At 42.2% G+C, this 27,936-nt stretch overlaps 1 protein-coding gene across 18 annotated transcripts in view; it reads right to left on the reverse strand.

Moving 5' to 3' along the window:
* Nucleotides 1-27,936, reverse strand: part of KALRN (kalirin RhoGEF kinase) — a 699,137-nt gene that overhangs the window by 486,108 nt on the left and 185,093 nt on the right. For all 18 annotated transcript variants that reach the window (XM_021673991.2, XM_021674000.2, XM_064362131.1 and 15 more), the window contains exons 2-3: nucleotides 20,565-20,639; nucleotides 13,390-13,504 (exon numbers count right to left, since the gene is read on the reverse strand). In XM_021673991.2, the coding sequence (XP_021529666.2) occupies nucleotides 13,390-13,504; nucleotides 20,565-20,639 (190 nt within the window). The remainder of the gene's footprint in view (nucleotides 1-13,389; nucleotides 13,505-20,564; nucleotides 20,640-27,936) is intronic.

A 27,936-nucleotide genomic window follows, 5' to 3' on the forward strand; every position in this document is an offset into this window, starting at 1 on the left:
ACTACCTATCAGAGAGAAAGCTGTGTGGTTTCTCTCAGGACACTCAGATCTCATAGAAGGGATGGGATGCACCCACATTATATGAGTTTTATAGCTTTAAAAATAAATTTAAATGCTATTCAAATCATTTGTTTTGCTTAGGTAATGCTAGACTTTTGAGAATGAAATTCTGAATAAATCTTTTTATCTAAAGCAATTCAAGAAGTGATGAGATGGGACGGAGAAAGCGACAGGGAGACTTTTTTTTCAATACGCATGAGAGTGTCAAACTGGTACAGAAATCTTCTGCAACTGACAAGTGCCAACATCCAAGTTATATACTCGGCAACAAAAACCCTAGATAGTGTTGTTTTTCTTATACTCATCTTTCATGTTCAGAGAAAAAAAATACTGTCTATAAAGGAAGGTCTGAAAAGACAAATTATCTTTAATGTTTTATCTTCAATGTTTGTGGCTGATGAAAAAGGTCAGGGGGACAGCAAGAGCGCCAAGAGGTAAGTTCTCTTGGGGTGCTGCAAGTTCAAATCTACAACAGATGAAGGCAAAACCAATAGGAATAATTTTGTTAGTGTTTTGGTTCTTTTTAATTTGATTTTATTTAAAAAAGAATTATTATTGACACACCACATTATTTCCCCAAAATAGCATTATTATAAAATTCCCAGTTTCAGCTAGCAATTATTACATATATAGGTGAAACATTTTCACAGACATTATTTTATCTATCATTACTACTGTTCTTTGAGAAAGATTGTATCAAACTCGCTTGTAGTTGAGGAAGAGTAATTCTTGCTTATTGATTACTTAGATTTAAGTGTTTCCATAAAATTTTAAACAGTAAAGCTTGGAAAATCCCAGATTTAATGAGGAGAGAACTCGAACAGAACCATCTGGAGCCTCTGACAAAACTCATCTATTTCTTCTTGGGCAGCTGAGCGCAGGTACTCTACCACTTGGTGGCAGCATACATAAACTGCCAGAAGGGTATGTACAATAAAGTCAGTCTCCACAAAACTGAAGTGTCATAACATAGAGTGTCAGTATCAAATATATGCCTGAAAACATACGCAACCCCAAAAATCAGTGAAGGGCACATAATCAGATTTAACCAATGATTCAGAAATAGAAAACACAGTGAAAAATGATATGTAATGAGGGAAAGAGAAACAGCCCCAAATCTGGATCCCACTAAGTGAAAAACACATCCTTTTCCCTCAGTGCTAGGCTGTCTCTTCAGCAGCATCTATATTCAGGGAACTCCCTTATTTTCAATATTTCAGACAAATGAATCCCAGCTAAATTTAACTCATCCTGATTACCTAGCATGAACTCTAGAAACACCTGAATGCATTGGATCTTATTTCACCTGACACTGAAGTTGACCTAATCAAGGTGACACCAGACACTTCAGCTTCCTAATTGGCCTGTCTTGGTGAGCCATAGACCTCTCTTTTAGCCAGTAGCCTAAAAGAGAAATTAAATGACCACACCTAGGCTTTCCAGGTTCACTCAGCATTTCTGCCCAAAGGCCTAACTATCTCCATAAAAGACAGATAAGGACATCAGTTTCAATAAACACAAAAGAGGTTAACCACTTTAAGCCATGCCAGGAGCTGACTATACAACCAACCAAGGAGCTGAAACACATCCAGAGGCAAAACTAAAAAATCACCAAGGGCAAAAAACAAGCAAGCCCTTTTTAGATTTCATATCAGATCCTAACTTTGATGTGTGTTCCCCATTAAGGGGCCATATTAGTTTAGGAAAGTAAAAGGAATCCTTGCCCAGGAGATCCCATAAAGCAAGCCCTGTGACCAATCCCTTTAGTCTTTCCAAAGTCAGGACCAGGTTTAGGTTCACAATATATGGCCCTAAGTTAGGGTCATTGATGATGGTGATAAGAATGTTTGTACAGTGGTGCCTGAGCAATGATAAGCAAATAAATTTAGGGAAATGCAAAGAATAGGAAATCTCATTAGAAAACAGTATGGAGATTTCTCAAAGAGTAAAAATAAAACTACCATGTGATCTAGCAATTCCATGGTTGGGAATACAGCCAAAAGAAAGGAAATCATAATGGAGTACTAATCAGCCATTAAAAATAATGAAATCTTGTCATTTGCATGACCATGGATGGAACCAAAGGACATTTTGTTAAGTGAAATAAACCAGGTACAGAAAGACAAATATTGCAAGTGATACTGGAAGTATAAATTGGTAAATTCAGAAACAAATTTGGTAATTTGTCCCACCAGTTTTAAAAAAAGGACCATAAAATAAGTAATCTGATGAAAACATGGGCAAAAGATTTGAATAGACATTTCTCAAAAGAAGATATACAAAATGGCCAATAGGTACATGAAAAAATACTCAACAGCACTAATCATCAGTGAAATGCAAATTGAAACCACAACAAGATTTCATCTCACCTCAGTTAGAATGGCTATTATATTTAAAAAAAAAAAACAAACAGAAAATAACAGATGCTGAGGAGACTGCAGAGAAAGGGGAACACTCATACACTGTTGGTGGGAATGTAAGTTAGTACAGCAGCTATGGAAAACAGCACAGAGGTTTCTCAAAAAAAAAAATAATAATAATAATAATAATAATAAAACTACCATATGATCCAGCAATCCTACTGCTGGGTATATAGCCAAAAGAAAGGAAACCTGTATATTAAAAAGATACCTGCGTTCCCATGTTTACTGCAGCACTATTCACAACAGCCAAGATATGGAATCAACCTTAGTGTCCATCAACAGATGAACAGATAATGTGGTATAAATACACAGCAGAGTGGTATAAATACACAGCCATAAAAAGAATGAAATCTTATCATTTGCAGCAACATGGATGGAACTGAAGGACACTATGTTCAGTGAAATAAGCTAGGTACAGAAAGGCAAATATTGCATGTTCTCACTAATATGTGGGAGCTAGAAAAACATTAAACTCACAGTGGTAGTAAATACAGTGATAATTACCAGAGGATGAGAAGAGAAGGGAGAAGGAATAAAAGAGGGTGATTAATGGGTACAAAAATCCAGTTATATGGAAAGAATATGATCTAGTGTTTGATAGCACAGTAGAGTGACTCTAGTTAACAAGAATTTATAGTATATTTCAAAATAGCTGTAACAGAAGATTTGGAATGTTTCCAACAAAAATAAATGATAAATGTTTGAGATGATGGAAATCTCAATGCCTCTGATTTGATCACTACACATTGTATACATCTATCAAAACATTATATGCACCCTATAAATATGTACATTATGTGTCAATTTTTAAAAAGCAAAATAAAAATAAATTATATGTGTAAAAACTAAAAAAATCCATGATTGTTACAGATCTATCCCAAAGAAATCACTTATGATGTAGACAGAGGTTTATATATGAAGATTTTTACTGAGGGTTACTTATAACACTAAACTTCTGGAAATGACTTAGATGTCTAGTGATAGGGTTAATTAAAATATGACGCATCCCAAGACACACTATTACACATGAAAAGTTTTTAATGTTATGAAAATATTCCTATAGTATAATGCTAAATGGAATAAAGCAAGCAGCAAAACTGAAGAAACAATATAGTTCAATTCTGTATTTAAAAAGCTCTAGGCCAGGCACGGTGGCTCACACCTGTAATCCCAGAACTTTGGGAGCCTGAGGTGGGTGGATCATTTGAGGTCAGGAGTTTGAGACTAGCCTGGCCAACAAAATGAAATCCCATCTCTACTAAAAAATACAAAAATTAGCTGGATGTGGTGGTGGGCACCTGTAATCCTAGCTACTCAGGAGGCTGAGGCAAGAGGATCGCTTGAACCCAGGAGGCAGAGGTTGCAGTAAGCCAAGATCACACCATTGTACTCCAGCCTGGGTGACAAGAACAAAACTTCATCTCAAAAAAAAAAAAAGCTCTAAAAAAGACAGGAAGGAAGTATGTCAATATATTGTTATTATCTCTAGGTGGTACCGTTACAAGACCTTCAAAAAACTTTAAAAATATTTTTTCTGCACTTATTTTCTCCAGCAAAAGAAATATTTTTCTGATTTAAAAATATAGGCCAAAACTTTGTCACACTGTTAAGCACATATATTCATTCATTCATTATGCATTAGAAGCCAAGTGCTACTGACCTATGGCTGTAACTGCTAAAACTACTAGCTTTAATCTTAAACTTAAGCATAACCCTAACCCTAACTTTAAAAAAGCAGTGCTAGGAACAATGAAGGACAAGTAACAAAACAAGGTCCCTACTTTCAATCAAGGGAAGGGAAAGAAACTACCACTTGTCATCAGCCCCTTCTGTGAGCTAAATAATGGGCTAGGCACTTCATATATGTTATCTCATGGACTCCTCACTACCATTGTGTTGGGTAATATCTTTATGCCTATTTTATAGGTAAGGAAATTTTTAGCAAGCATGCACATTTCACCTCCCAGAGGGGAGGATTCTGGGATTCATTCTCCCTGGACTGGAATACTCTGCATAATTTCCAGGTGTCATTTTCCCTGGAGCTCATTCTTTCTCTGCTATATAGTTCCATTACCACCAAGTCAATGCTGATGCCCGAAGTCCCTTCTGAGAGTACACACAGAAGATATATGTGAAGGGACACAATACTCTTACTTATTAGGAATTCTTGTGTCCAGTGCTGGGTGGGTCCTTGATTTACTGCTAAAGGCACTTACTAGTTCCTGGAATAACCAGGGCTGCTTCTCATAGTTACTTCATGACCAAGTGGTTTCCGCTTCTGATTGCTCCAGTTATTGTTCTCCAGGGAATTGCAAATGTGTCTCTCTGCATTTGAAGCATGATAGCCAGCTCTTCCCCACTCCCTACAACCTGTTCCTGTTCAGAGTGTTTCCATGAGCCCCTGTAGCCCCTTAGCCCCATATGGAATGTGCAGGCCCCACAGACCTGCCAAGCCCTACAGTGGTGGCATGGCCATGGAAGTGAAGGAGCCTCAAAATGTGCATTAACTGAGCACTAATTCCAGAACTGTGCTTCTGACACCAGAGCAATGCCAATATAGAAACAGGCAGGTGGGTGAAGGAAACATCTCAGACACAATGTAAATGAACAAGATGACCATCACTAGAATACAATAGAGACTACCCAACCAATCTAGGCATTAAGTTTGCGGTCTCTGCTACTGATAGTCTTTCATTAATCCCTTTAAATAGTTTCTATGCTTTTGTTTTCTCCCTACATCTCTTGTTATAATTTGGTAACTAAATCATGGTTGACTATCACCCATAGATGAGCATAAATGAGAGTTAACTCATCTAAAACTGAACACAAACACCTCGGGGAGGAACTGTGAAGGACTCCCTCACCCCACCACCCTGACTACCCCCATTGTCCTGCATATCCACAGCCGCCATGGTTGCCTTGGCCAGTAGAAGCCCAAGACCGAGGGAATTACCACCTGCATTTCTCACCTGCAGCAACCTTCACACTTAGGTTCCAAAGAGAAGCTTCAGGAAAGCAAGTTTGAAGCATAGTGGTCCCTGCCCACCATGGTAAGATCTGTGTGTTGGCACCCTCCCCTACCACCCTCTTTCATTGTCCCTCTGTTCCAAGTCCAGTCTTAGCCCATCCTTCAGAGTTCACCTTCTTACCCTCCCCAAATCAGTCCTCTCACTCTGCCACCACTGCCACTTCCTTCACTTTGGCCTTCTCATCTCTTCACTGGATAAAAGCTTAGGCTCTGATGCTAGACCATCTGGCTCCAAATCATACTGGCTGTGTGCCAGTAGGCAAATACTTCATCTCTCTGAGTTTCCTTATATGTAAAAGGGAAATAATAACAATTCCCATCTCAAAATGTTGTGAGAATTAAGTTAATGCATGTAAAATACTTATAACAGTGCCTAAAATTGAGTAATAAATGTTAGTTGTCATTATTACTATCTTTAACCCAAATTACTGCAACTGTTTCCTCATTTCCTAGCCTTCTCCTCCATTCCATCTTCCACTCAAGTTGCCAGAGTGAATCTTCTAAAATGCAATTTTAATTGCCATTATCCTGCTGAAAAGTTCTTCAATGGTTTTTTTATTGCCTATTAGTAAAATTTCTTAACTGGACTCATGGAATTCTACATGCCTCTCTGCCCTATTCTCTGCCATTCTCCCAAAAGACTATGTGTTTATACATCTTGAGTTTCTGGAACTTAACTTGGCACACCTTTACCTCCTTTGCCCACCCCCAGCCTTCCTCTGAGCCCCTACCTCTGCCTGGCCCACCCCTACCCCTTTGTATACTTTTAACAAAATTCTCTTAGGGCTTCTAAATGCTGTTCACATCCCTTTTGAAGTTTCCCCACTCCCAGTCAACAGTGATGCTGTATGTTCCACATGCTGGGAGGCCAGAGCACTGGGTTTAATCCTCCATTTCAGCACTTAACTCGGGGTGCTACCCACAATTATGCACATGCCAGACCCCCTCAGACCACAGAAGGAGACACAAGCTAATGTTTGTGGAATCTACTGTATGCCTGGCACTATGTAAAGACTTTATATACTTGACCTTACTTAATACCAATAATTAACAAATTGAAAAGAATTTTACTTGTTCTTTGATATTGATATCAATTATGATATCTAAAGTACTGAGAAAAGTCATCATTATTAATTTTCCTTATTTCAATTAACTAAGAGAAACTTCTCAAGAGATACTTTAGCACTGGATTAATCTATTAATAATTTGGTTTGGAGTCCTCAGAGTCAAAATCTAAGCTTCTTTATCACTCAAAATTATGTTTAAAGATTCATCCATGTTGTTGCATATCACAATGGTTCAAAAATGCTAGTCACAGTAAACCACGTAACATACAATACCATTCTCATAAAGCTCAAAAACAAGAAAATGAAATAATATATTGTTTATGAAAATATGTGCTGAACTATACCTCCCAAAAAGGAAGAGAAGGATAAACATAAAACCCAGGACAGTGTTAGTTTGCAGGGAATTAGGGAAGTCAGATTGGGGAGGAACCCTAGGTAGCATCAAGGATAGAGGTGATGTTCTGCTTCTCAAATTGGAGGGTAGGCCCTCAAGTGCTCATTTTATTATTGTGCTTCATAACCTTTATATACACTGCATCTATTCCCTCATATGTAGCAAATATTGCTATCTCTGTATGTTCATATATATATATACATATATATATATGTACATATAGTTGATATTATCATTATTACTATTACTGACCTCCTTTAGGGGAAAGACTAACAATTACTGAGCATCTGGGTGCTAGAGAGATACTGCTAGATAATTCCTCACAATACCCTTATAAGATAGACGTTCTCTTCTCAAATTAAAAATTAGACTATTAAACTCAGAAATGGTGAATAACATGCCCAAGGTCTCCCTCTGTGCCAAATATCTTCCATTTGCACCTCAAATTCATTCTGTATCTTCTCTCCACTGCCCAGTGCCCTGCAAAGTTGACCTACATGGACTGCATCAATGGGCTCCCCTGTCATCTGGCTTCTCAGTACATTCAGTCAATAATAATGACAGGAGATGAGAGAATGGGGAGAGAGTGGGGGCCAGGTACTGATTCCCCTGCTCCCCATCACAGAGTCACCATGAGTTGGTGGCTTCTTCCACTGAAGGCCACAGTTCCTGTCAGGCAGCCTCTCACATAGCTCTCTTCTCTCTTAGAAGTGGTCATGTTTCCCGTCTGTGCTGTTTCCAGCCCTGCAATGCCTGAGGAATCCAAACCTTGCTGGTTTCCCCATTCCCTGCCCACAGCCTTATAAACTGTCTCTTGGTTAGTTTCCCATATTACCCAGGTTGAGGAGCTACATGTTTCCTGACTGCAGAAAGGTAGAGCTGAGATCTGAAGCTCAGTTTTCCATCTAGACTAATAGGCCTCTTCACCCTTTGCTGCAAAAGCTGATATGACTATAGAAAGGTGATTACTAACAATTGCAATTACTACTGCAGCTTTATGTTTCTTGGCAGCATGGTGGAGTGTGATTTGCTCTTCAGGGCTGGGGTAACATACAGCCAACAATAGGTACACTTAACTGGTATTGCTGAAAATGTGTATAAAATGTATCTTGTTTATATACATAAATTACAAACTGTTTATACATAGGGTTTAAATTTAAAATGGACAAAGAAATTAACAGTGATCTTTAAAAGGTATAAGTTTTAGGGAAATGTAACTGATAACAATGTGACCTAAATGTTCTCATTGGTCCTATTTTCTGGCCCTTCCATCATCTGATCCCTCCCCTTCCTCCCCACATCCTTCTTTTATTGATCCCAGAGCAAAGAGCAGGGTGCCAACAACACATCTCAACAGGCCCTTACAACAGAACACATTTGATGACAGTAGTTTGGAGAGTTCAGGCTCTCTCATGCAGAAAATAGAGGGAGAAAACCCTTATAGTTTTTACCCCTCTTCTTTCAACTGTCTTCTTGGTTCTCTCTGCTTATGCCTATTTTCTGGTGATGCTGCACAAGGACAGTGCTGGCCATAAGCCCAACTTATCTTTTGCTGAAATCAGTAGAACAAGAGCAAATGTTATCAAATAGTAAGCCACAAGTAAAGGCACCTTGATTTGACTGACATTACAGAATAACTCATCCTAATTTCTTGTCATCTTTCCTCTCCAATATGATACCCGCATCCCTTGGCAGAACACTCAGTATCTCAGTGGCACTGCTAAGAGCAGATTAAGTGTCAGATACATCAACTGGTGCTCTTAGGAGTCACAGAAAGAAGGTCATGACAAAGCAGGCTAATAGTGATGATGAAGAGGAATGCATGCAACAAAAGTAACACAGAATTTCTTTACTAGATGTAGTACTTAGAAATTCCTATTTCAAGCAGTTCATCAACTCCCAATAATCATAGTAGGTAGATTATCCACACTTTGGGCTAGGCCTGGACAGTTGTTTACTCTCAGGCTGGATTTTCTATCCTGCCTCTCAATTTCTAGGGACATTCATCAACTGATCATATCTGAGTATTTTCTTTCCACTCCTTTCATGTACAAGTAACTGCAAGCAGATAGCAGACCAGGACAAAAAAATGTTAGATAAGTGTAGGTGGATGACAGTAAAGATAACATGAGATTTCATCAAGATTTCTATCCAGGACTTGTCTCATAGCAGACACTCAGTAAACATTTGTTGAACTGAGTGGATGGAGTTATTGAAAAGTTGAATTAGAAGACTTTTAAGGTTTCTTCCTACCCTGTTACCTATGACTCCTCAGAAAGATGATGGAAAACCTGGAGTGACCTAGGAGATAGATGCCCAAACTCATCAGGAGCAAGACAGAGAAGTTAAAATGAAGGGACTCATCTCAGGCCAAGAAGGACCTGAATGAATAAGACAGGACTGATTCAAACTGTTACACCCCAGCAGGATCCTTGGTCCTAGGTAATGCCCCAAAATTCCCACCCAGAGTCTAAGGGGACTAACAAGTTCTCTTAGGATTTAAGGTATAGACAAAATCTTAAGTGAAATCCCAGACCTTAACTTACTTAGGATGTCTGAGAAGAGTGTACATGTTGGTGAGGGTGGTAATACTCTGTTTTGAGGTCCTGGATTTTCTGATGTATTGTTTTTTCCAATGTCACAGAAACTTGGAATTTGAGGCAGGAAGGATTCTTAGAAGTTATCTAAGCCCACCTCCAATCCAGTAGAGGAAATTTTTCTACAGCTTCCCTAACAGAGGGTCATCTGGTCTCGAGTGACAGGAAGTTCACTTTCTCCAGAGGCAGCAGCAATGTTACTAGACAGCTCCCATGTGGGCAGGTTCTTTCTCCTGATTCTAATGTCTATCCATTGATGCAACAGAGACCAGCCCTGTTTCCTCATTTGTGGGGCAGCACTCCTGACACCTGAAGTCAGGAATTGCTTCTTTTTTTCCCTTCATCTTCACGCCTGCCAGCAAATATTCCTCATTCCTTCCACTGCAGAGACATGGATTGTGGGTGCCTTAATGTGCCGCTCCCTTGACAGCACTGTAATTGAGCTATGTCGCTTTTAAAATGAACCTGGCCATATGAATGTTGCAGAGTTGAATGCAGTGGTCCAGATATGGCCTGGCCCACAGAGAGAAGAGTGAGACTACTTCTTCCTATTCATTTTTAAATTATCAACACTATCTGCTTAATCATCTATTCTAAAATGGTGCCCCAAATGGCCGTTAAGTTGGCTGGTTCCTTAAATTCCAGGATCCTCTTTCAACACTCACTTGTCCTTATTTGTTTGTCTTCTGCTGGTTGGCTCATCTTCTATGCTACCAATGCACTCCCATCTTTGGGTGCCTTTTACTATTACTTGTTTGGCACTGGGTAGGGAGATACCCAGGTTTCCCCTAACTTTCTCAAAATGTCTGTTCCTGTTCACCACAAATCCTCAATCTACCTGGCATAGAGAAGCTCTAAATACTTGTTGACTACATAATGAATAAATGCATGAATAAATTAGTAGCAAATATCGGTTGAGCACGGTGGCTCATACCTGTAACCCCAGCACTTTGGGAGACTGAGGTGGGTGGATCACTTGAGGTCAAGAGTTTGAGACCAGCCTGGCCAACACGCTGAAACTCCATCTCTACTAAAAACAAAAAAATTAGCCAAGTATGGTGGTGGGCACCTGTAGTCCCAGCTACTCGGGAGGGCAAGACATGAGAGTCACTTGAACCTGGGAGGCAGAGGTTGCAGTGAGCCGAGATTGTGCCATCGCACTCCAGCTTGGGCAACAGAACGAGATTCAGTCTTAAAAAAAACAAAGGGCATCAAATGTCACCTACAGGCTTGATCACACCAGCCTGTAACAATCCGCCTCCAATAGGAGCCTGTCTTTTTAGTATCCTGGACTATGACCCAGATAAATAATTTCTTCTCATTAGTAACATCTACTGAATCTAACTATTCATTTTCATTGTTCCCCTTCTCTTCCAAAGCCATGGCTACACAGAAGAAAGTGGCAAATACTATCTGACCTGCTAAGTTATTTGATTTTCCTACCCAAAACCTCACTGTCTTTAGAACAATCCTGTTTCATCCAACAGCCATTATGTGTGACATGTGGCCAACAGAATTAGGAAGTGACTAATGGGCATGACTAGGTGGACTCCGTGGCCTGTCAGATGCTTATACTCTTCGCGAAATGCAGGTCCCTCGGGAGACAGGGCAGCAGGCCTGACAGAACAGTTCTTCCCACTGGCAACAGGGTTCTTGCCTGCCCTATGAAGAGTCTTCCTGTTCTCAGGAACACAGACTACAATTATGTGACCACCTTCTGAGAAGCAGAGAGCCTGCATCTTTTGTGTTCCTTCAGTGATAATGTATTATTCTACCTTTTTCATGACCTTCCTCTCAGCCCCTCTTGGGTTTTGTTCCCCTTCGCCCCAGTGGAATTTTTTTCTTTTTAAATTGCTTCCAATCTGTTTTGTCCCACTCTTTGCTTAACAAGTCAGAATGAAGGAAAGTATTCTTCCAACTCTCCCACTTTATTATAAAGAAAAGATGAGCATGAATTAGCTGTAGGTATGTGATGAACATGCAAGAAAGAAAAATGTATCCTTTATATCTTCTGGGATCCCAATTTCTTCTGTTTTCAAAAGAACTGAGAGTTCATCATGGGTCCCTATGAAAAATTCTATTGTAAATTGCTTCAGAAAATTCCAGGTTTTATGCCTGATAGTCATATACTTGGGAAAAGTGCTTTAAAAAACTGCTTAGCTCCTAGATGGCTAAATTGCTAAATTACCTATATCAATCATGAGTTATTTAGTCCATCTCCTTGCCTCTGAGACAGATAAGAGTATTTCTTCTTTATAATGACCTCCAGAAAAAAAAAAATCTTTCATCCTTACATTCATGGTCTCATGCACTCAAAGTTTACAAGTTCTTCTTCAGATATAACCCAAATCCCTTTTACTGGAGCCTAAGACCTTTTTATCTTTTTTTTGTTCCCAGTGGCTATCATAAAGAAAAAAAAAAAAAACCAGACACTATTCTGCATCTATTTGTTCTCAGTCTTCTGCCTAAAGTTCTTCAGAGTTCACTGTTCCATTCAACATCTTTCCAAGCGTGTGATGGCTGCTCTTAAAATCTCCTTTACCACCTGCCCATTACCCCCCAACCCTCCCTTTACACTCATTTCTTCTTTAGCAATCTGAGGTGCAGTGCTTGCCTCACTTGACACCTGCTTCAAGAACTTAATCAGCACATTCAAAATTTATCCCAAGTCTTCCAAGAAAGGCAAAGCTGGGTATATAGCTCCCTTCTGTAATTCACTAATTCTCCTATAAAATGCAAAGAGACAAGAGGAAGGTTTTGAAGATCCAAGGCACCATTTCTTATTTGCCACAACAAACATTTCACAGGCTTTGGCCCCATTAAGAGACAGAGAGTAGTGCTGTTGCTGCTCAAGAACAAAGATGGTGAGACAGCACCAGGGCTGGACTCAGGAGGGTTGAGTTCTAGGCCAGGCTCTGCCACTGACGCTTGGGAACCACACACATCCCCTGTCAGTCCCTTTCCCTAAGCAGAACATGACACATATCTGCCTAGCTTGCTCCTCAGGGCTCTCCCAACTCTCACATCCTGTGGTTCTCTGATCAAGTGAAGATCTCTTCTCTCCCTTCTCAAAATACATAAAACTTTGTCTGTGGCATGTCTCCCATACCCACCTGTGGCCAGTACTACCTAGACCATTGTTTCTCACACTTTTAAAAATTATCGTCCTAGGCCCTGAAGGAGCCTTTTTAGATCTTTTTTCCCTAATCACCTTACCTAGTGAAAATTTAATACCACACATTTACTGTACATTGGTACAGTATGCATACCTGTGCTTAATACATGAGAAAAATTCTTTTGCTATCCCCAAGAACCAATTTTCATTCTCTTTGGGGGCAACATCACTCCCACTGAAAATGCATGACTTAAGCTGAGGGATACAAGTGGAGGTATTTACCCCAAACCCCAAAAGCCACAAATCTATCCACAAGCTAGAGGTTTTGAAAACAATCTATTGCCAAACCAGAGTAAAATCAACCAGAGTTCCCATTTTACAAGGCAAAAAGCAGCTTCCTATCCCTACTTCTCAGGCCACCCTGTCTCCCAGTGCAGGCCCAGTGCTGGTCCTCTTAGCCTGAGACCCTCCCCTCTGTCTAGAGTTGCCACTCCCAGCTCCCACCCCATTCACATGAATCCCAGCAGTAACAATGGGAGTGATGGGAATGAGGCAGACAGTAGACAATAGTGTTACAGGAATGGTTAGAATCCACTTCAAGGGTAGAAACCACCAGGGTCCCTAGCAGGGATGGAGCTCCTTCCAACAATGGCATCAGCCCAGCTCCCCTCCCCCTCCTCTGCAGGCCATTCCCCTTCCCCTTACCTTGGCACGCTGGCCAAATACGTCACGAGTTTCCGCAGGTCTTCCTGTCTTATTCTGTCATGATTGCTGCGAGCAGGGAAGGTCAGGATGGGTCCGCCTCGCTTATCACGACCCCCTGCAAAGAGGAGGAAGAAAAGTGTGTTTAAGAAAACCAGCCACAAAGGAAAGCCACCGGGAGAAAAGAAATCGGTATGAGTGCTAAATGAACAGACAGAAAGAGGGTATCCAGAGAAATCTGGTCACTGCTTAGGACAAGCTGTGGGGGTCTAGCTGTAGGTAGCACATATGACTGTGGGCAAGTCTTTTGGCTTCCCTGGTGCCTCATCTGTAAAAGGCAGATGAAAACAATACTGTGCACATTAGAGAGTTGCTACAAGAAATGATGAGTTGGTACACGCGGATGCACTTGGAAAAGTAAAGCTCTCTACAAATATGAGATGATAATGAAAGTGGTGATAACTGTTCTTATTGAGAAAACAAGCAGGTTGAAAGTGCTATGTTCTTTGGAAATTTACAGAGGTCTGTCTATAAAGAGAAGTAAATTAGAAGTAAATTAGTCTAGAAAGAGGTGGAAGGGCTTATGATGAACTGACTACTATGGTGAGAAGACCTCAAAGCATCCATCCCAGGACAGCATTACTGGGAGGTTTTTAGATTCATAGAAAAAACATTAAGTATTTTCTACACAGCCAAAAAGCCACCCCTGCCTATCTGCTTGAGGTGCCACCTGTCACTCCTGCTGGAGGAGCACATGAATCTTATCAGAAATCAGGATGTTCAAGGTCTTAATCCCTGCAAATGCGTATGTACATACTAGGATTACAAGTGTTTTCTAAATATCACATTTAAAATAACTGGAAGGAGTATACCAAAATGACAATTGCTGTTGTAATAGCAACCTTCCTTCTAATAGGAAGGCCAAGATTTTAGACAGTTGCTTTTTCTTTCCTCTACTTTCCAAATACCCTATTCACTATCTATTGTATGATTTTAAAATTTATTCACTAATGGACACTCTCCTTAGGAAGGGAAACCAAGTTTCTCAGGGGTGTTAGACAGGAAAAAAGTTCAAGTTAACTATGACCTTACAGGGTACTGGCCACTACACAAAGAAAACGACTGTGTCATGATTACAGACTCCTCACACCACATCTCAGGTAGCCACCTGACATATCCCAGAGTAGGACCACAAGGGGATCTAATGAAAAAGAGTGGAGAGGTGCGGCCTTCACCAGTGCTGGAAAACAAGGATCTCTTCCATAGAGAGCAGAGTCTCCCAGGGATCCTGCCCAAGTGTGAATTCATGAATAAGGTTTCCCTCTGATTACGGGGTCCAGAAGCCACACAGATAGTGGGGAGGCTTGACAAAAAAAATCAATCCAGAAAACCCTTGAGGAGGATGTAAGGAAGCTGCAGGGAGAAAAGGATTACAGAAGATTACAGAAGGCCACTGTGAGATTCAGCCCTGATGAAGAAGTGTTTCAGCACCACCACCACTGCCCAGTGCCCCACACAGGGCAGATTCACACAGATTAACTGAGTTGGACCTTTCACACCATTAGCTCTGGTTCTTTGAAGTGATGACCACCCTTGTCTCATCTGCCTTGGAAATGATCCCCATCTCTCCATTGCCTTTCACATGAGGAAAGGAAGCAAGAAGATTAAATGGAAGGTTCCCCAAAAGCTAGGAGGTCCTCGCACACTCAACTTTCCCCTCTTGACTTCACCCCAAGCATTTTCACTCTGGCAGTTTATTTGTTTGCTTGTTTTACCATAGCTGTTGGTTTTTTCCTGACCTTCCTTGGACATTTTACAAGTAGACAAGTAGAGCCTTGGAACCACAAGGAACCATAGCTCTGACTGGTAAAGGGTGGCTTGGAGGGCTGGCTGACACTGTCCCTCCCAAGCTGCAGCCAGGACTGACTCTGAAGACATGAGTTGCAGGATGTAGCTGGGGAGGTTTCCAGATGACTGGAAGATAGTTGCTTTTTCTTTCCTCTACTTTCCAAACTTCCTATTCACTATTTATTACATGACTTTGTGTGTGTGTGTGATGGAGTCTTGCTCTGTCACTCAGGCTGGAGTGCAATGGCACAATCTCGGCTCACTGCAACCTCTGCCTTCCAGGTTCAAGCGATTCTCCTGCCTAAGCCTCCCGAGTAGCTGGGATTACAGGAATGTGTCACCATGCCTGGCTAATTTTTGTACTTTTAGTAGAGATGGGGTTTTATCATGTTGGTCAGGCTGGTCTAGAACTCCTGACCTCGTAATCTGCCTGCCTCAGCCTCCCAAAGTGCTGGGATTACAGGTGTGAGCCACCACGCCTGGCCTATTTATTATATGATTTTAAAATGCATTCATTAATGGACACTATGCTTAGGAAACAGAACCAAGGTTCTGCTTTTTTTTTCTGTCTAATACTCCTGAGAAACTTGGTTCCAATTCCTAAGCATAGTGTCCATTAACGAATGTGCTTTAAAATCATATAATAAATAGTGAATAGGAAGTCTGGAAGGTTCACATGGCAGGGAAGGAAGGGTGAGAAGAGAAAGCCTGGGGAATTCTAATTCCCCACATCCAGAAATGTATATAAGGAGTCAACAGGAGGCAGCACAATCAAGCCACATGATGTTGAGAAAGGAAGAGACATTGGGAGATTATAGAACAAAGGAGGGGAATGAGCCTAGAGGAAGAGAATCTTTATGCTGGGAAGGGTAGGGACAACAGTGGAGCAAGGCCTTAGGGTAGGCACAAGAGGAGGATCTAGCCCACGGTGCATGGGGCTGCCCCCTCTCTGAGGCAGCCTGCAGAACTCCAAGAGGAAGGAGTAAATGGAGATAAATGATGGAGAGGGAGGTGTTCAGCCTGCCTGAGGGACATGGTTCTTTGGGTGGAACAGTAGGCAAGAGCTAGTCCAGGGTCAGGGTAGGCTCAGGGTACTGAGGAGAGAGAAATAAAGTCATGACTGGAGAACTTCTCTTGAGAATAACAGTAGGACTGGGTAGGACATGAGCTTCAGGGTTGCTGACAGGGTACTAGGGCACAGCGAATGCTCTGTTGAAAGCTTTGGCCACAGTATCTGTGCCGGGCTCCAAGCTGAGTGAAGGCAGAATAGAACTAATGCACCGTATAAATGGGGTATGCCCAGGGAGGTTGGGAGAGGTCCTGTTGGGTGAAGAGATCCCAGAGAAGAGGGAAAGGTGTTGATTTTGTTCCTCTCACATCCATCCTCCCCCAAATGACAAGAGGATATCAGAAAGGGTCAAAGTAAAGGACTAAAACCACAGACAGACATATCAAGGGTCAAGATCTCGGATGTGCATAAGCATCGTAGGGAGGTGAAGACCTTTGGTACCAAGGAGGCTGAGCAGCAATGAAGCTGTAGGATTTGATCAATAATTGACACAGAAGCTGAAATTACAGAGGACAATAAGCAGAGATGAAGAATAAGGACCCCTGATAAATTCAGTATAACAATAGATATGCAAGATGTTAATGGATACACATCACAGACACATACATTTTTAGGGAATGCAGTTATTCTATAGTTTGGAAAATGCCAGATTAAAAAAAGATAATAAAGTTCTTCATTGCAGGACTTCCCAGAGCCTTAAAATGTTAATGTACTTCAATGGACATTGTAATTCTCCAAGAAAGAGAGCTACAATATCCAGAATTTCCCAAACTTCTTTGAGAGTAGAACCCCTTTTTCTTTGTAGAGGATCATCCTGTGGAACTGTTCTTGGAAAACACTTTGAGAGATACAGGTCCAGGGTACAAAAGATTGTGCCACAGCAACACAGAGTTTCCCTGGGAACAGTGGAAACCAATGAGGAAAACGCATTGGTGGGGGATAAGGAGGCAGAGAGGAATCATGAGGAGGTGTGTATGCACACAAAGATAATAGGGTGAAATGGATCCTACATGGGAAAGCTGGATAAAAGGGACAATGGGTGCTATGACTTAGTACAAAGGACGTCAGAGAGGCCAAGGGGAGCTTATGAGCTATGAATGATAGAGCAGAATGGAGCAGTGCTGGAACAATGGAGGCTCACTGAGAGACAGCCCGAGATCCTGTCGCACAGACGTGCACACGCCCACATGTAGAAGCTTCTGGGCTGCCCTGGATTATTCCCGATGTACATTCCCATGGCAGAATGGCTCTCCTTTCACCTGGCCAAACCTGGGTGCTAGCAGGGGAGGGCAGGCACAACTAACAAACAGCCTGTTTCTCCACTCTCCACCCTCCTTGCAGTGCTTTCTTCTTTTCAGAAAGAAATCCAACTGTTAAACTGCACTATTTAATTCTAGGTTTCTTTATTTTGTTTTATTTTTGTGTTTTATCTTTTATCTTTTAAAAGCTCAGGATGTAAGAGTTGGTTGGTTTGGGTTTGTTGCTGTTGTTCTTTGTTTTTTGTGTTTATTTTTAGATGCAGCCAGTCATTATCTTCCCAGTATATTCAGTGTCCTTCTCAAACATGGAAGGGCAATGTTCCCCAAGCCCAGAAGTTCCTGGTACCACAAGTGCAGATGCAGTTGAATAAGGCTCACCCCAGGCTGGTCAGCTTACATTGGCAAATGGGGGAGAGCTATTTATCCCTAGCCCCCTTCGTCCTGCTCAAGGAATTTTCTACCTGCCTCATTCCTGACTGCCTTCCTGGCCATGTTGCTTCTATGAGCTCCATTAGGACAAGCCCCTACCACTTGAGAAGGTTTTTTCTGGGGCTTTGCCCCAGGCTTCTGACTGAATTTACATGGGAAAAAATAAACCATGAACATCAAGCAAGGGTCTCCATGTCAGAGTGTACTGTGCATGCATATGCCCCAAACTGATGTGGAACAGGATGATGCTCAGAGGAATGCATTAGATCCAGGAAGGTCTCCTGGAGGAGGCAATGTAGGAACTGACTCTGGAAGGAGAAGAGAGGCTCAAACTGGCAGAAGGTGTAGAGAAGGCACTGCAGAGGGAAAGAAGTGTCAGGCACAAGGGATACAGGAGGATTGACAGGATATCGAGGGGACAGGAAGAATATCAGGTTAACTAAAGGCCATAAAAAGAAAGAAGAAAAAATAAGATTGGGCTTCTAGAGGGCTATGGGCCACACCCTTGGGAGCCCAGGCTATGGGAATTAGCAGAAATCAGAGGCCTGGCACTGCTCGGTGGCCTCTAGGACTTCTGCACAAGGTCCTCCCCTATGCTTAGCAAGCAATAGCAATCCAAGTTTACAAAGGTTTTGGAGGTTGTCTTACCTACTCTCCCCGTACCCATATCACTGCTGCATAATGCTGCCAAGGAGTTTTTCCGCCTGTGCTTCAACCTCTTCAGTGACAGGGGGCTCATTACCTTGTAAGATACACTATCCCCTAATGGGAAGAGGCAGCTGCCAGGTCACTCTCATCTAACAGCAATGACAATAATAAATTCCTACTGCTACTACTGCTAATAATAATTATAATAATATAGAATACAATTAGTCCTTACAAAGTCTTCTGCGCATTCCCGTTGCATGCTGCCCTCACTTCCCACATCTACACTCTGAATCATCGGGCTCTTGCCTTTTCTCTGATGAGGAGGGAGACAGCTGCTCCTTAGCTTCCCCTTTCCTTTATCCCTCCCCACCTCCTCTTCTCTCTATTTTGTCTGTCGCCCAACAGCCAGACCAACAGTGCCTGTGGATGAACCTCTGCTCTACAGGACTAGACTACCTCTTGCTCTGTGACTCCATTGCTACTCCTTGTAGATAATCAAAATCACCCAAAAATTAAGGTTTGGTCCATGAGGTATAAGCACATGGAATGTTTCTCAAAATACAATCTTTGGCTACTAACACTGTCTACCCCAGCCCCTGCCTAGACCTTATCCGAAATTCTGATCCAGGAGACTTAGCATGGAGCCCTGAAACAGGTACCCAGAGTGATTCTGGCATATCTTATTGTTTGAGAATGACTGCCTTAGGGGCTCTGGCCAGTCTTTGGCTTCAATTATATCAGGGGTCACCAGGCTTTTTCCTTAAAGGGTCAGATAGTAAATATTTCAGGCTCATGGGCCAAATGGTCTCTGCAATAGCTACTCAATTCTGTTGCTGTAGTGAGAAGGCAGCCATCAAAACTACCTGTAGTAGGTTAAATAATAGCCCACAAACATATCAGGGCAAAGACTTCGCAAATATCATTAAGTTGACGGTCCTGAGATAGGGCAATCATTCTAGATTATCTAGGTAGGCCCTAAATGTAGTCACAGGTATCCTTAAAAGAGAGAGGCAGAGAAAGATTTGACACAGATGCAAGAGGAGAAGGCAATTTGATCCTGAAGGTAAAGATAGGAGTGATGTAGCCATAAGCCAAGGAATGTCTGCAGCCATTGGAAGCCGGGAGAAGAAGGAATCAATTTTCTCTTAGAACTTCTGGAAGCACAGCCCTACTGACTCCTAGATTTAAGCCCTTGAAACTGACTTCTGACTTTCAGAACTGTGCAATAATAAGTTTCTGTTGTTGTAAGCCACCAAGCTTATGGAAATTTGCTGTAGCATCAATGAGAAACTAATACACGCTATAAACAAATAAACATCGCTATATACCAGTAAAACTTTGCTTATAAAATCTTGTGGATTGTCCACCAGCTACGGATTGCTGACCCCCCAGTGAGACATTAAGAGGTCCAGGTGCACAAGATGTATGGGAGAGAGAAGTCAGATATAAATATTTGGAAGTCATTATTCAGAAAAAATAAAAACCAAACATCTAAACAGGAACCCTCACTTGAATTCCCTTTGCCAGGACACAGAGATAAGGAGGAGACAAAAACTCTAAAAAAATCTCCTGTCCTTGATCCATGCAGAAATGAGCTCAAAACCTTGGGAATGTGCCAAGTGCACAGATTCTCCAGTTGGAGCAACTCTCACAGGGGCCTCAGCAGCTCCTGCCAGGCCAGGGGGCTGAGATGGGGTGGGGTTCGGAGAATGTCCCTGTGGTTCTGAGTGTCCTTTAGAACAACCAGCTGGGGCCAGAGTCCTCTTTTCTCTCTCTCTCTCTGCCTCAGCAGAAAGGAAGCAGCTGCCCCAAGCATAACTTCCACCCCTACTTCTCCCTCACTAACAAAGAAGTGAGCCTAAACACATGTGCACACACACAACTTCTCTAGATCCTTTACAAGGGGAAGTCCCACAAATACTCACCAGACACGAAGGCCACTTTTTCCTTTAGGATAGGAAGGACATCAGAAGCTTTCAAACCATCATTCCGAAAAGACCCTGTGGGACAACAAACCAGAAGGAATCAGGGTGAGAGGAGCCAGTTGGCTGAATCTCAGGGTCCCATACTCAGCCTCCCAAGCCCATCATCAGTCAACAGGTTCTGCAGATCCTACAGATTGTCCAGATCCTACAGCCCAGCCCAATGGACAAGGAGAGGGTACACAACAGAAGGGATACTTCCACATGATCCCAGCTATGGGGGTAATCAGGGCTGCAATCCTCTGGTCCTTCTCAAAGAGAGGACAGTCCAAGTCACCTTCCCTGCATGGACAAACCTCCATGCCCTGGGGGCAAAAACAACAACCCTGTTGCTGTTGAACAACTTGAAGATGGGGTCCTTTTTAAAAATCATGTTTGTACCTCTAGTGCCTAGGACAGTGTCTGGAACACACTCAGCACTCAGTAAATATCTGTCAAATTAGTTAATTGATATCAAGATGGATTACAAAGTTCTAAATAATCCTTGCCTTTCCTCTAAGTGGCACAGCAACTATTAGTCTTCATTTTACAAACAGGGAAAGTAAATCACAAGACTCCTACAAATAGAAGCAAAGTTGATAACAATACTCCTCTCACCACTTCTTCCTCCTCCCCTCAATGTCATCAACATCAGTCCACGACAGACAGGAGATGGGGAGACACAAATCTCCTGGGAAGGAAATGCACTACCTTGTTTAACTTGTTCTCTTTCTAAATCTTGCTTCTCAGTTGGGAAGTCCTTTCTATGTTCTAGCTGAGTTCCTGTTAGGGGGCTAGGGGCAGAACCTTGGGGCTCACAAAGAATGGAAACTAAAGATGTCCCTGGAGGAACAGTAGTCTCAGGAGGGAAAGGACAATCCAGCCCAGTGTGAGATGTGTGGGAAGTCAGAACCCAGCTTCCACATAAACAAACCCTAGGCTAGCCCACTGTACCCCTATCATTTAACCTAAGAACCCCACAAGGACTCTCAGGGAAAGCCACCCACACTCACAGCCCTTCAAGCTTAACTGGAGTCTCTGTTAAGTATCACCACTAAGGACATAACCCAGATAGACCCCAGAAGGCGAGTAGTTGTATGTCAGCTCAGGGAGACAGAACCAGAGACCATGGATACCCGCTCTGGTTCCTTTCTCCACTTGGCTTATACCCTTGGGGTCCAAATCGGACAATTTACAGAGGAAAACAACATGCTGGGTAGGACAGTTCCATTCAGTCCTTCAATCTCTAAAGATTGACTGTTTCAAGAAGCCCATCTGGAAATTTTGGCAACAAAATTCCAGGCCAGGCATAACATCACTGGCCTAGGGAAGTGACGTGGGCCAATTGCACGCTCAACCAAGGAGGAAGAGACATGTGTCCCCAGAATGCCAGTTTCCATGATCAGAAGTCATACCCTAAACCTAAAACAAATTTCCTAAGTGTCTCTGACCATTTTGCCTATTTCTTCTCATTCATTTTTCACCAAATGAAGACTATGAGTCTTTTTATGCATCAGTTGCTTCTCTTTACTAGCTCACAGAGAACCAGCTACAAGGCTTACTTTGAGAAGACCTTGAGCAACAGAAAAAGTCACACCATAAAAAAGTAATACTCTATCTTCAAAGCCTAAAAGCATTATTTTGAACTTTCTATCCTTAGTTTCTACAGATATTTATACTCTAATTTTATCTTCTCCACAGAAAAACAATTAAGTTTCACTAATAGAGGCTAATTAGGATCAATATAAATTATTATAGAATTTACAAATGGATACATAAAGTATTTTTTCATCCTTATGCAACAAGGAGACATTTCAGTTTCCTTGGCAATCTATTAGGCTTTATCTCTTAGACAAAGATCTTTAATACTTGACTTGTTTGTGAAAAATGATGCTTCTGTATCAAAATACATTATTTTCCTTTGTGAAATATATCTTTCTATACATTAATTTTTAAAACATTTTATTCTATATTGCCATGCACTCTACTAATTTCTATAGAAAAAAATGTTATATGAAAGTTAAATTTCAGTCCTGTCTTCTTTCCAGTTATTTACGAGTTCAAAAATAGCAAGGCCCAAACTAATGAGATTTACTATATAAAAAGAGTCCACATAACCCTCTTCTCTCCTAAACTCTTGTCCTATTTTTTTCTACTGCTCTTCCTCTTGTTCCCTACTGTGTTGCAGTATACAAGAGGGTCCTAATTCTAAATAGCCCTAAGACCTTAAGGAAGAGTTTAAAATTTGCTACAATGGAAGCAAAAGGTTCTCCATCCTATCTCCTCCCCACTCCCACCCTTGGAGAGGAAGAGGAAGCTCCCAGTCTCATCTGTCACACCCATTCATTGTGCCCTACCTCTTCCTTCTCCTCACCAGGGCCCAGGAGCCGAGAGAAGGCATGCAGCTTGTCCATGCAGCTTGCAATCATGGGCTCCAGTAAACGTCAATACCTTGGGTTGGGCTGTTCTAAGATTTCTAGGGCTTTCACTTCCCAGGCCAGGGTCCTCTCCAACCCTGTAGAGGCCACTGCTGGGCCTGGTTGTGTGTCCACCATAAGAAAACCTAAAGTGTCCAGATTTACAAAATCCATAACTAGGGGACAAGTCTTTCCAATAACAACAAACATTTTCACATTATAAAAGGGTTTTACTCCACAGTCTCTTCAAATAAAAGTCCCCTTAGTGATTTGAATTAGTTTTTCATTTGCCAAAAAATTTTAAATAACTTTTCAACAATGTATGTATTATATAAAGCCAAGTAGAACTAATTAGCCCAGCAGCTCAGAAATTGGTGACCTTGCATATAAAACCTATTTGCACTGGCTAAAGATCCTATGTATCATATCAATTCCCCCAGGGCCCTTGTGAAACCAGCTGTTGGAATATATAATAAAGGAGAAGTTCATTGAATGCCAACTCAAACAGGACCAATGAAATAGCAACATGTTTTCACTATCAGGTACATGTCTTGTTCGACTCATAGTAAATAAATATTTGATGAAAGAATAAATAAATGAATAAAATGTTGACCCTTCCTAAAATGACTTATACAAGGTCAGTGACTTCATCTGTCACACCAAGCACTGGCGATCTGAGTAGATGCCCTCCAGGGTACTACTCAGCTCTAATACTCTGAGACTTTCTAAACCTTCTCTTCATATTTCTTGGCCTTTAAGATCCTCAGGTTATCAGATCAACATGTTTTAAAAAGAAGTACTGGGAATAAATTCCCTAACAAGATTCATTGCACCTTGGGAAGATAAAACAATTCACTGGCTTCCTGGCCCATTTCCCCACCCGGCTCAGAATCAGTTTTATGGATGCTCAGGGGCAGATCACCCCATTTTGCAGGTAGCCCAAAATTCCAAAATGGGAGAATAGTGATGGAAGAACTTCCATGAGGCTTAGCTTCTTGAAGGAGGCAAGCTTACCTTGCCATTGCTATTTCTGATATAAGGTATATTTGAGAGAACTATTACAAAATAAACACTAGACCAAGCTTGTGCAACCTGCGGCCCACAGGCCTCATGCAGCCCAGGACAGCTTTGAATGCAGCCCAACACAAATTCCTAAACTTTCTTAAAACATTATGAGTTTTTTTTACAATTTTTTTAGCTCGTCAGCTGTCATTAGTGTTAGTGTATTTTCTGTGTGGTCCAAGACAATTCTTTTTCTTCTAATGTGGCCCAAGAAAGCCAAAAGACTGGACACCCCTGCTCTAGACCAATCATAGACCTATTTCCATCTTGGAAAAAAAAAAAAGCCTATTGAAACAGGATTGCTACCTCTAAAGAAGGCCTGAAAAGACCAAAAAAAAAAAACCTTAGCCCTCGGAGTTACTGTAGGAAAAGACCAAAATCAAAATCAGGGGTGGCACCCTCATGGACCTGACCCAACGTGGGTATTGTGCTTCTTCTTAAGAACAAAGGCATGCTTCACTGGCATTCAGTGCTAATCCTACCCCATTTGTGTCCTGCTGCTGTCAGAATTACAAGCCTGCTGTTCGGTTAATTAGCAAAGTTGAAATGCTCCACATCTATTAAGGAAGTACAAATTACCCCTGCCATCTCCCCAGGATCCTTCAGCATGGGTCTTCTCCAAGCCCCACTTTTGCTTCTCCTTGCTCCAAATGTGTTATGCTTACATTGCTTCTAGTCATCATTTCCCATGTTGGAAAATGTCAATCATCCTCACTGCGGCTCCCAGCCTCTGTGTGACCCTACGTGACAATGGTAAAACTGGCCCTTGGGCCACTGGCCCTGTCTGTGGGTTTGTGGGTCTAGAGTAGCAGTATATCCCACAAGGAATATGAGTGCCTTGCACTCCATACTAACCTCCTTCAGAAAGCAATCCTGATTTCAACTAGTGAAGAAACAAACAATAGAGTGGGCATTTATATAGCATTTAGAGGTTCAAGCTTCCAGAGTATCCATGGATTGCTCTTTGTTTCCTTCTGGTTCTCAGTCACGCCCATTTAATGTGCACTTATTCAGAAGCTACTATGTAAGTGTTCTAATGTTGCTTCAAGTGGGCCTGAGCCCTGTCTCTGCACATTTCCCTATGCTCAGTTTCTGCCTTCTCTTTCTACGTCACCCCCGTGGTGTCCAGCATGGGAACCTTGCTCAAAATGGCACTGAGTAACTGACTGTGAGGATGCATAAAAGAGATCTGGCTTACAGTTGAGAGGACCAGAAGCTCATTTGGCTGGACTTTAGTTGGGTTGTAATTTTGACATTTCCCTATTTTTAAGGTTATTCTTTCATTAATTCTATATTGAGCACTTATTATGTGCCACACCATATGTCAGGCTTTGGAGATAGTAAGACAGGAAATGGATCCTGCCCTCCAGGGGGCTTCCAAGTGGAGACAGACAGGCTTCCAAATAGGACAATTAACTGTTTTCAGAGATAGGACAACACCTTTACACAATGCAAGGAGGCACAAAAAAAAAAAAAAAGAGCTTCTTAAAAATGAGTCCTAAAGCCTTGCTGCTCAAGGTAATAAGCATATACCTAGAACCTTGCTGGAAATGCAAAATCTCAAGTTCCACCCCAGACTTAGAGTCAGAGCCTGCATTTTAACAAGAAACCCAGGTAAGGCCAGGCACAGTAGCCTATAATTCCAGCACTTTGGGAGACTAAGGCAAGCAAGACAACTTGAGGCAAGGAGTTTGAGACCAGCAAGGGCAACATGACAAAACCCTATCTGTACAAAAAATACAATAAAAATTAGCCAGGCATGGTGGCATGCATCTGTAGTCCCAGCCACTGAGGTGGCTGAGGTGGAGGACTGATTGAGCCAGGGAGGTTGAGGCTGCAGTGAGCTGTGATCATGCTACCGAAATCCAGCCTGGGTGACAGAGCAAGACCCTGTCTCAACCCCTCCCCTGCCAAAAAAAAAAAAACCCAGGTGATTCATATGCACATTACACTTAGGGAAGTTGTGTACTAAAGTATGTCTTTCCATTCCAGAGTTGCCTCACAGGCAGAAGATGGAGAAAGCATCCTGTAGCATGGCCTAAACAGGACCTCTAAATCTCATCTAACACTGCACATCACCTCTCCAGCCCCCACCATGAGAAGACCCCTCTCCACTGCCCAGAGATTCAGCCATTATCCTATAATCTATTACTCAAATTCAGCTCTGGAATAAAAAGGCTATCGGAAGGTAGATAATTTCCCCCTCCAGGGCCTTAAGACTAGACCACATCTTACTTTTGGTGCCAGAGTGTTTATGAATAACACCTGTCCAAGCTTCTCAGTTAGTTTAAACAATTCCTTCATACATCAGATGTTTTAATTTCACCACAAATCTTCCCTCCTATCCTCAGAGCTTTACCTTCTCTAACTACTCTCAGTACCATAAATACTGTCACTAATAATATTTACAGACCAAGATGCCATCTCTAAGATAGCCCTGGAGGACAGAGAAGCCAGTCAATTTATGCCTCTTTATTCCACTTGCACCCCCACCCACAGGTACAAAGCCCTGAACACTGGAAAATGCTGGACAAGAAACAGGAAGGAGGGGTGCTCCCACCTGGGCAGCTCTGCATCTGAGAACACAGTGCCCATCTCAGGCAATTCTCTCCCTTGGAGAGGAAACCCAATTTCTGCTCTCTGAGAGTTTCCAGCCTAGTAAAATACCCAGTGTCAATTTTCCCCTGATACCAGGAAGCTACCAGACTGTGTGTGTGTGTGTGTGTGTGTATACATATAAAAGTGAAGACTCTGAGATTCTGATAAAAACTCTCCCACCTTGCCCCCAGCCTGATCATCCTATATCCACTGTATCTTAATTATTGGTGCCATCATCCACGGAGCTAACCAAACAGAAACCTAGGAAGCATCCTAGACTCCTCCCCCTCCTCCATCACATATTGATTCAGCTGCTCAGTTCTGTTGATCCTATCTCTTAAATCTCTCTCTAATGTATCATTTCCTCTGTGCAGTTTCCCTGGCCTCCCCATCAAGCTGAGCTGTCTCCAGTTGTACTTCATACTCCATCACTCCTGAATGGCATTTATGTGTTTTCATTTACTCCCCATTAACTGATCCTGATGCCTTGAAGGTAGGGACCAATATTCCTTGTTCTACCCCAGAACCTAGCACAGTGCCTGTCAGAAAAAAGAGTCAAGAAATACTGAAATTGACCACACACGGGCACAGAGAGGACAGAGAATGGCAAAGTGAGGTGATCTATCAGGTCAGTCTCCCCAGAGAAGATGATCTTCGAACTAGATTGTAAATAAAGGAAGAGGCAAGGGATGGCGGAAAGCAGTACATGCCAAGGCAGCAAGGGAGGGGCAAACAAACTGTATGCCATGGGTGAAGAGATTTTACTCAATGAACAGAAAAGCAGAGTTAGGGGGTGATGAAAAGGAGTGCATGGAGGAGGGTGGGCTCTGTGGTCTGATTCCCAACAGGGTGGATGCCTGGGAAGTCATCAGCAAAGATGCCACTGCAAGTACCATTGGAGACTCAGAGAGCCAGGTCTGTGCTACAGCAAGGGGCAGAGCTGGGTGGAATCTGGCTGGTCCCAGAAGAAGGCTGTGGCTTCTAAACAGGGCTTGGCCCAGCAGGCTCTGATCCCAACCTCCAGGTCACATTCTGCTTTATCATTGAGGATAGGGGGAAGTTGGGACTTGGCCCCTGCTGAGGCTAGTGGTAGAACAGTGGATAGGAGCACTGGAACTTTGTCTCTTTTGATCTTCTCCCTAAGTCCCAAGAGAGGCAGGAAGCATGTTTGTGAGTAACCTCCTGGGATCTGCTGGGACAGTAGCAGGCTGACAGTTTGTGTAAGACCTCATGAAAGTACAATATGAAACTGAATCATA

This window comes from Aotus nancymaae, unplaced genomic scaffold (genome assembly GCF_030222135.1).
Source record: "Aotus nancymaae isolate 86718 unplaced genomic scaffold, 86718_ANA_hifiasm-v0.15.2.pri h1tg000046l, whole genome shotgun sequence".
NCBI lineage: Eukaryota > Metazoa > Chordata > Mammalia > Primates > Aotidae > Aotus > Aotus nancymaae.